General features: G+C 37.3%; 1 protein-coding gene across 3 annotated transcripts in view; it reads right to left on the minus strand.

The window, feature by feature from the left end:
- Window positions 1–4,182, minus strand: part of SLC39A10 (solute carrier family 39 member 10) — a 132,558-nt gene extending 128,376 nt beyond the window's left edge. For 2 of the 3 annotated variants that reach the window (XM_025894414.2, XM_073880961.1), the window contains exon 1: window positions 3,859–4,182. Coding sequence is in view for 1 of the 3 variants with exons in the window: in XM_073880963.1 (XP_073737064.1) it covers window positions 3,859–3,904 (46 nt within the window). In the remaining 2 variants the exon portion in view is untranslated. The remainder of the gene's footprint in view (window positions 1–3,858) is intronic. The other variant, XM_073880963.1, reaches the window with a different exon arrangement.
- Between the last annotated feature and the right edge of the window lie 5,920 nt (window positions 4,183–10,102).

The raw sequence follows: 10,102 nt of genomic DNA on the forward strand, positions 1-10,102 counted from the left end.
ACCCTCTCAGTGAGGGGCCTGAGGCCCTCTCTCTCGGAGCGCTGGCCAGTCTGACATCACTTGGTAGTGATGGCCTTCTCGTTCTACTCTAAGTTTTCTTTCTTTTCTTCCTTCCTCTCTTCCTCCTACATTTTCTCTTTTCCTTCTTTTCTGTTTCCTTCCTTCCTTCCTTCCTTCCTTCCTTCCTTCCCCTCTTACTTTCTCATGTTTTCTCTCTCTTTTTTGAAAGAAGGTATCTTAAATTAGAGGCAGTCACAGAGTCCTGACTCTGTTAAGGGCTGTTAATAACTTTTAGTAAAACGCTGGGGCCATTTAAAGGCAACATGTAGCTTTTTACTTATATTTGGGATGACGAATATTCTCTTGACTTTAAGACCAGGCTCATGGCTAGGTAACTAAATTTTTGAAAATCCCAACCTTTGTTGGGAGACCATAGATCAAGGTAAAGAGCCTCAGGGAAATTGAGCTTTGATAATCTTCACTCTAAATACACATGGTGGAAGGGAGTAAAAATGTTCTTCGCCATGTCAAAAGGAGAAGTCCATCATCTTACTTTTTGATAGCCTAGCATGGTTAGAGGTCAAAACAGGAAGTACCATTGTTTAGAGGCAGAAACATGAAAGTTCTGTTCTTAAAAACACCTTCAACTTTCTTCCCCATGAGGACATTTTGAATGCAGGAACTCTGGGTGGGACCATATGGCTTCCTGTATTCTCTTTAATCAAAATGGTAAAGTTTGTTTTTGTTTTAAAATGCAGTTAAAGGAAAGATATTTTGCCATGTCAGAAGAGAACAACATTCAGTTCCTTTTAGATTTTTATGAGCATCTGTGATCATTTGTCATATGTGGCTAAAAAATGACCAATACTGATGAAATGCCATTTTATTTTTAGGGAAAAGCTTCAGCACACTTTCCCAGAATAATTTTTTAAACAATCTCTGCTTCTTTCCAGGGACGTTTTGTTCATGGTTAAATGTAGGTACATACACTTTTATGATAAAAACCATCTTTTTACCCAAATATACTGATGGCAAAAGACTTAAATGCTAAGGTCTCTGGAACTGATGATATAGAATTCTACTTTCTAGGTTTCTGTGCACAAATACTAATAAGTCATTCTTAAGACACTTGTTGGCTTGAGGCAATATTTTAAAGAAAGAGAAAAATGTCATAAACCTAAAAAATGAAGGGAAAGCCAGAAAACAAATAATATGGTAAGTAGATATCTTGGTCTCTAACCTTTCATTTCCAATCTTTCAAGTTTGCTCCCAGCCCATGTTTGATGGCAAATGAATATTCTAGAACCAAACTAATCATTCAAAGTAAGGATAGGCATAATTTTCTATAGGTAGAATGAATCCAAATAACTTTCTTTCTCTTTTCCTCATGAAATAAGACTATTTCAAAAAAAAGAAAATACCGATATATTAAGGGAATATTTTCAGCCCAAATGCTTAATTAGAAGTTTATCTTTATTGGTAAGCTGTCATCATACCAAAAATGCAACTTAGTAGAGTAACAAAATAAAAGACAAAATCTTCAGATAATAAACTAGGAAATTAAGATAAAACACCTCTCTACACATCCAGATCCAATCAAGGACTTGACAGAGGACACCATTTTGTGTGTTCTTCATTTTGGTCTTAAATATATTTGAGTTTGGCATTCCTTACATATTGATTTCTGCATACAATCTGTGGAAAAAGAAGTTTTCTGACTTCCCTATTAGAGAGTATGAAATGACTGGCCATAATGAAAAGTAAGAAGCATTCTGTGAAATTATCAAATAAGTCTAAGAATAGGTGGTGTTGTACTGAATCTCCTAATCCAGCCATCAACTAGGTCTTTATTTCTTTTTTCTACCAGCAGAGTGTAAAAGAGGCAAAGTTATAGGACCAGAATGAAATTTTCTAGAGGTCTCTTTATCCCACATATGTTATTGTAACAGAATGTGCTTGAGATTCCATTTCTCATCTGCAGAAATCAAGGGAAGCAGCAAGAATTAGCAGAGTAGAAAATGGGAAAGTGATCATCCCAGGGTCTTAAAGTTTCAGAGTGTGATGTGAGCACAGGGCTATTCAGTTTAGCCTCCTACCTTTTCACTCTCCAAGATCATAGTGTTTCTGTTTTGTTTTACAAGGTGAGCTGGAAATTTAATGGGGTTTATTTATGCAATTTTGAATTTTGAAATAGAGTTTTGAATTTTGAAATAGAGGCTAAATTAAAAGGAAGTAAGACTTGATTGCAGGATCAGAGTTCTATTTGAAAACTGCGGGGTTCTTACAGGAAGAAATTAGAAAGCTTTAAAAAGCTCTACACTTAAAAAGTATTTTATAGTTTACAAAATACTTTTATATAAAATTACTTCATTTACACATACAATGAGGGAGCTCCGGGGTCTACTAGCAGAGCTGTGACAGTAACCATGCATCTCGTTGCCTCATCTAAGACTCTTTGCATTTTCTCTTTTTCTTTCTCTCTCCCACTCTCCTTCTCTCCTTCCTCCCCCTACCCCCAATGATTGATTCTGAAACTTACTGTATGGATGCTTAACAACACAAAGAACTAAAAACTTTTTGAGGGCAAATTTAGTGTCCTATTTATTTTTGCATCTCTAGTAACTAATCCAACATAGGTATTCAGCTAAAATTTGTTGAATGAATGAAATACAATAAAATAAAAAGACAAATTGAAACAGAACTGTCTTTCCAAATAGTAAATAAGTAAATGAAAACAGAAAATTAATACTACAGATTTTAGACAATTATTTAGAACATCAAGTACTAGATTAGATGCTATCTATCATCTGATCTATATGTCATCTATCTTGGTAGCCTCACTACAAATAATACATTTTATCATCTGTTACTATTTACAAATTTCCAGGTCATTAAGTCAGAATTAAAATCTAGAAAGATTTGTCTTGTTTTACTGACAGCATAGAAGTTAGATTCCATTCTTCAGTAACATAAGGTTGATTGGAATACAACAAATAAAAATGGTCATTGACAGTTATGTCTCAATAAAACTGGGGGAAAATGGTTATCATTATCTGTCACATCTGGGAAAGTATAAGACAGTGACCATTAACTTTCATTCTGTTTATGGCAGGTTTCCTTATTTATCGTTGTTATATTTCCTTTATAAATTTCACAGGTTTCTGAAAGCATCAACGGATCGTTTTTATATTATTCCATCAGCCTGGCTTATCCACGAGTAGATTTCAACTGGCAACTGGCCATGCTTAGATAAAACAAATTTCATACATATATTTTGTTCTGCCTGCATGTCTAGGTAAAGATCCTGAATGTGTTGAGCTTTATTTTATTTCTGCAAAGTCTCTCAAAGTAAATATTTGTGTGTGTGACTTGGAAGAAAATTTAGAGGAAGAACTAATTTGTTATTTATTTAAGACTCAGAATCATTGAGGTCCCATCCTCGCAAGACACACTGAGAAGAAGAATCTCAAAGAACATACACATTTTACAAAACCAAACCCATAAAGCAAATAAAGATGAAATATCCAGTATCCAATTTAGATTCTCTAGATCCACACCAAAGAAGAAAATACGGAAAAAATGGCCCACGCTATAATTTTGCCAACTTAGTTAACTGCTGCTAAGAAACACTACATGATGCCATCTAGTGACAGATGACCAACATATGATTAATCACATAGAAATGATGGGGTGAGGAGGTGAATTTCCAAGGGGTTTTGTATGTAAGGAGAAAATCCTTCTGAGAGAATTACATTGGATAGATTAGTTTTATTTCTCTGGGCACACGGAGTGTATGAAAATTTATCAGAGAGCTGCAGCGTGGGGATTTTTATTTTGAAAGACTGCATTGCCACCTACCTCCAAATCTGCACCTCCACCTCCTTCTGCCGCTGCCCTTCACCATCCAGTCCGCAGCCGAGCTCAGAACTGGTGAGTGTCCTCAAGCCGTAGCCCCCCGTAGAGTGACAGGTGGTGGAGGTGGAGCACTTTAGAAACCAGTCTCAAAAAAAAAAAAAACCAACTTCAAAAAAGGAACCAAGATGATTCCTAAAACAATCTGTACCCAATTAAAAATAACAACAACAATAATAAATAAACTGCTGGAAGTTCAAAGAGTAAAACTAAAATAAGGACCAGAGGAAATCATCTTTGTTTTTCTCAGTCAATGACCGTGTAGACCTGATGCTGTCTTTTTCCTTGTACCAAAGCCTCACGGAAAATGCCAGAGACCTCTCTCTAAATGGCTGTAGCATTATGCCCTAAGGGAAATAATTTTCTCCAACATTTCTCATCTTTTGTAAACAGATGGCATAGGTTTTTTTTTTTTTTTTTTTTAAGCGAAAGACCAACAATCTGTCAACTGTGGAATTCTCATAGTCCAATAGTTTCTTTTTGGTTAATTTTTCACAACTAGATTAACCAGTGCTGCTGCCATAGATACATTTAAGAAAATGAGACACTTCCCTGTATTCACGGATATCTGATTAAAGCTCAATAGGATTATTTCAGTTGCCTCAGAAAAATATAAAGTTAAAAACCCTTGTGAAATGAAAAGAAAAGCTTATCAAAATCTCCAGCTTCAAGTGCATCTAGTTGTTTTCTTTTTATTGTTGCCTACATGCTGTGATTGGAGCACAATGTGTGGAAATTGCATAACCATAATTTCCACAAATCAAAGCTATTGAGAAATGGGAAGGCCACACAGGAGCTGCTGCATGAAATGTTGATTAAAAAAAAAATTCTGCCTTTACGTCTAAAGTTTTCCCTTCTTTCTTTTAACTATTGTTTAGTTTTAACCATCACTGGGCTTTGTTTTGTTTTTTAACTAAAATCAGAATTATCTACAGGCCAAATAACATTTTTTGAAGGGTCTTGTCTCTGTTTCTTATATTTTTCTTTTGTTAAACTTCATTTTATTATTTTTTGATATCTGGACTAGTCTAGGCTAAAGGTTCTGAACTCAAGGATTGGAACCATCAAGATAAACTTCGGTGCCATTTCCATGCCTCAGAGGGAAGTTTCGGTGCCCTCAGCCCAATGCGCTCTAGGTTGGGGGTGGGGGTGGGGGGCTACTTCTCTCACATTTAAAATTGTCATCAGTTAGGTGGTCATTCGGATCAAAGTGAGCCTGAACCCATTATTAGTGAGTAAAGCAGAACACGTCTCATTCGGCTTATTCCAGCTCTCTGTTTCCCTTGTCCAGCAGAATTTTGGTCGCACTACTCTGATTGATGCCCACACATTTCTTTCTTTAGAGCCACAGGTACTGCTGAGAACTTAAAAACTTCTCCTTTTCCAGTGAATATATCGAGTTAGGCTGGGGATGGGATGGGAAATCTGGAGGTGCAAATGGGTAATTTACCTGAGAGTGAAGCGCACTGCAGTTGGGAGATCTACTGGGGTTATTCTATTAGCCCGGTCCATTTTAAAGTCATTTTGAGGAAGTAATAGTTTGCAAAAAAAGACATAAAATTTAGCGATGCATTGACACTTTCCAACACCTGGGACATAATGAGCATAGATATCTTTTTAGGTTCTAGATTATGATCAAAGATTGTTTTCTTCTGTAATATTTCTCCTTGAAGTAGTATGTTGGTGTTTTTAAAGGCAAATTCCAGAGATTATAAGGTTAAAATGTGAGTAAAGCAAACATCTATGGTTGGTCACACTAACTTTGAATCAAGCTTTTCTTTTATCTTTACATTTGGGGACATTTTTTGCCTATCCTTTCACCCCTGGGATTTTTCTGGTTAGAGAAGTATATAATTGCCTTTCTGCCCACATTCCCTTCTAAAAGAATCTGTTTCCACCCACAAGCCATGCTGAACAGATGGGCCTAGTCATCCATAATTATATCAGATGACCCTACTCTTTTGGCTATAGGAGACAAGGACCAGGGTGTGGAGAGCCACTATGCAAGTCAATCCATGGGTTAGGCCAAGCCAATTATATTTGAGACTTTTGAACTAAAGCACAAAAATCACAGGTGGATGATGAGAATTGGATTTGCAGAGTCACAGATATTTGACTTGGGAGTTGTCCCATGGTGAACCTCAGCCATGTGTAAATCAAATTTATAAGGGAACCCAAAGTGAAAACCTTGCATATGGAGCCAGCCCAAAAGAGCAACATAGAATAGACATGCAGAGAAAGGGAGTAACAAGAGATCTAGTTGATATTTATGAGGTCCTTCCTCACCATCAAGGCCTCTTTGTGCTTTCTAAGTAAACATTATGTTTTCCAGCACAGTTTGGGTTGGATCACCCAGCTCCAGGGCTAATTGCTGATTGGCTTAAGACATTGTGCCCCAGGTAGGGACAATGAGACTGAGGAGACAGTGGCAGGAGTTTGGGGAAAGAAAATTTCTCTCGAAACTATGGGAGTTAATTGAAAAGTACTCTCTGCTTTTGTAAATATGACCTAGAAAGCTCTGGTTGTTTCTGACTACCTCCTTGAGACCACTAGAAGAGACAAGGTTTAGGTGAAAACAACATCATGGAAGACAGAGTACAGCAATGGAAAAAAAAAAGTAGGTCTTTGTTGATATTATAGAGATATTGATTTTTTACTTTACTTTTTTTTTTTTTCATTTTAAGTAAGCTCTATACCCAATGTGGGGCTCAAACTCATGACCCCGAGATCAAGAGTTGCATGCCCTACCAAAAGAGCCAACCAGGTGCCCTTAGAGCCATTGGTTTTTTAAAGTCCGCCCGATATTTTGATTTCTCAGTCATACAAACAATACATACCTGTAGTTCTTTAAATTGTTTGGTTGGATTTTTTTTCCCACTGATAACTGAAATCTTAAATTTGAGGGAGACTAATGATTTTCTAGGTCTCAGAAGACCCAGCAGTCCCTTGAATTCCACCAATCCTTAAGTAGAGCAGTCCTTAACACCATTTTCTCCATTGTGTTTTGCCTGGTTCTGTGTCACTTAACAAAGTGCCTGGTACGTACTAGTTGCATCATCCCCACCTCTCTTATTCTTTTTTTTTTTTAAAGATTTTATTTATTTATTTGACAGAGAGATACATAGCGAGAGAGGGAACATAAGCAGGGGGAGTGGGAGAGGGAGAAGCAGGCTTTCCTCGGAGCAGGAAGCCCAATGCGGGGCTTGATCCCAGGACCCTACTAGTGAAATGAGGAAGGATGAGGCCAGTGAACTTCTTCAAGTTTGGGAAAAGTAAGTGATAGAGCTGTGAAAACTGATAATGTGGCACAAACTTTCTTATTGTATGTATTCTGTAGACATCTTCATTCTTACCTTGGTAAGACTTTGTCTTCTGCATTTGAAATGAAAATAGATAGGAAAAAAAGATTATTATTTTCCCATAGTCAAAATCAAGGGGTGTGTCTGAAACTTTGGTCCATTACCTCACTTAATCCTGACAATCCTGCCTGGCAGGGATCATCAGTTCTACCACATAAATGGAGAAAATGAGGAAGAAAGATGAATTAACTTGTCCATGAGAGTAAGTGAGAGAGCTGATAGATACTGGAATTAGAAGATTCACTACTACTTTATGATAATTATCAAATTGTGATTAATTTACAACCTCTCTGGCCTTGCCAGTTCTGGAGATCTCACTGAAAGGCTGTCATAGCACGCATAAAATATCCCTGGAAAAATCATAAGAAGCTGGTAGCAGTGGTACACTCCAGGGATGCTAACTGGGTAACCAGGAAATATTTATTTTCCACTGCCCAATATTTTGTGCCTTTTGAAATTTGAACCATTTGCTTATCTTACTTTACCTGGAAAAAGTGATATATTTTGAAAAAAAAAATCATATCACGACAATTTTTTACCTGATAAAATGACAGGCCTGGATTAGATGAGTTGGAGACCCTTTCCAGCTCTAAAACGATGTTATGGTATAGTTCCAGGAGAGGTCTTCCAGTTTTAGAGAATACAGAGATTCCTGCACTGAATGTTCTCTCAAACCACTGAAACTGCCTGAAAGGATCTTAAAAAGGTTACCTATATTTCTGGCAGTATCAATGGCTTTAAAAAAATCAGGTAAATTGAATTATATTTGGAAGTTAACCTTCAGATTCAGATTAGGCCAAGTGTCCCTAGGGCCTAATAAAACCTGAAAGGACCTACTAGCACTTTCACTTGAAAGAATAACTTTGTTGTGATTAACACCAAACTATGTAAGGAGGGGAGAGAAGAGCAGTTAGGAGTCCGGCAATTCATCACCCCAGATACCTCCCGTGGGTGAGGACAAGCTGAAGGCAAGCATGCTTAGCACATTTCATTTTCTCGGGAACACAGCAGGCATCTTGTAAAATCACTAGGATAGAGCCCACAACCAAACAAAAGAGGACAAAGAGAATTCATGTACACAGGCACTGGCAATTTGCCTTCATTCTCTAATGGCAAACCCTACAGGAGACAGGAACCCTTTGGAGCTGACCTTGTCTCTTCTTACCAAAGACAGTTTGATATGTGATTGTGGGTTTGTATAAACTAAATGCTTCACATTTATGAAATCTTTCAAGTGTCGGATCCTAAATGAATGTTATCGTAAGGAGATTTTTGGTCAGACATGGCACAATATTTCAGTACACCTACCTATTTAAAGTATTGGTGTTTTTGAGTGGTCTGAAACAATAAAAACAATGAAAAACTTTTTCTTGCACCAAAATTAATATAAATATGAGCCACACAGCTAAGCTCCACTGTTCTTAGCATTGGAGTTAGTCACACCTAGTTTTGCTGCTATAGAAAGCAAATCGGTTCTGCTAACTACAGCCCACAGTATTTTGCACATTATTTTCCTGAATTCCTTCTATCTATTTTAGTATCTGAAGAGCTAAAAAATTCTGCCCCAGCACTTTTTTTCTGGAAAAGCCTGTGCTCTGCCTTTGATCTCTGCTACTGGCTCACAAGTCATTCTTGGTGGAAGTTATAAGGCAAGAGAGGGGATTTTATTTATGGAATTTTGTATTATTTTTTCTATTCACCATACTGCATTTCCTCCTCTGAGGCCAAAAAAAATTCTACTATAAATTGCAACAGGAAGAGACAATGATAGCCTTTGTTAAGACCTCATAACGGTAAGAAGAGGATCCCTGAGTGAGATCCCAGCTTGAAACATATTTCTGCCTTCTCGTGTAAGACATTATCCGCAGAATCTTTTATGAGAGAAGAATACAGATGCACCGAAAGAAAAATCCATTGTATACTTGCAGCTGACAATCCCATGAGCCTGAAGGAAATGCCAGAGTCATGCCTCTATTTCTACTTGCCCACAAGGAGCTTCTGTAGATAACCTTCCCAAGTCAGATCAAGAGTTCTGTGCAACTAGCACTAGATTTCACAATGATGGTGCTGCACGGAAGGCACTGAACGAACCCCTTGGTATCGTCAATGTTGGTATCAGGCCTCCCGTGGCAATGTCAACTGGCCAGTCTAAGAGACTTCCCCCCAAACTCTTATTCTTGTCTATCAAGTCAAACATAACTTTTAGTTCATCTCCCTCCATTCCAATTTGATCATAGCTTGAGAGTGTTTACAGATACAGTTGTCTCATTTCGATCAACACCAGGAGAATCCCCTGGTATGTGGTTACAAACTTTAATCTACCATATGGTTTATTCTCCACCTGGCTTCTATTCTTTTCACAATTGTTTAATTGTTTAATGGAAGGAGGCAAAATCTTTTGAGAAAAGTAGTTCACAACCTTCTCCATCTTATCTGGAGACCTCTGTTCCGTTTTCTTGTTATAATTTTATAAAAGCACTGAGACTTTCCTTAATGAAGAGAACTCAGAGAGCCTCTGTCATGAACTTTGCTGAACTCAAATCAGGAGACCAGAATACATAAAACCCATTAGTTCATGAAGACCCGTAAGGGAAATCCTTACACTCTTTTGCTCAAGCTCTATGTAATTTTAAAATATAGATGAAAATGCCTTCCTTAAAGGGATGTTTTTATGATTAATGAGATAATGTGCATAATGTGTTCTGCATTCCTGGAGCAAAAGTCCCATATAAGGGAGCTATTATTATTTATTATTACCATCCAGATGCTGGAACTATATATTTCCCAAGGACAAAATGAAATGTAGGACCAGATGCAAAAATTCCAGATTA

This window comes from Callorhinus ursinus, unplaced genomic scaffold (assembly GCF_003265705.2).
Source record: "Callorhinus ursinus isolate GAN/ISIS: 27379988/994484 unplaced genomic scaffold, GSC_fseal_2.0 scaffold2, whole genome shotgun sequence".
Classification (NCBI taxonomy): domain Eukaryota; kingdom Metazoa; phylum Chordata; class Mammalia; order Carnivora; family Otariidae; genus Callorhinus; species Callorhinus ursinus.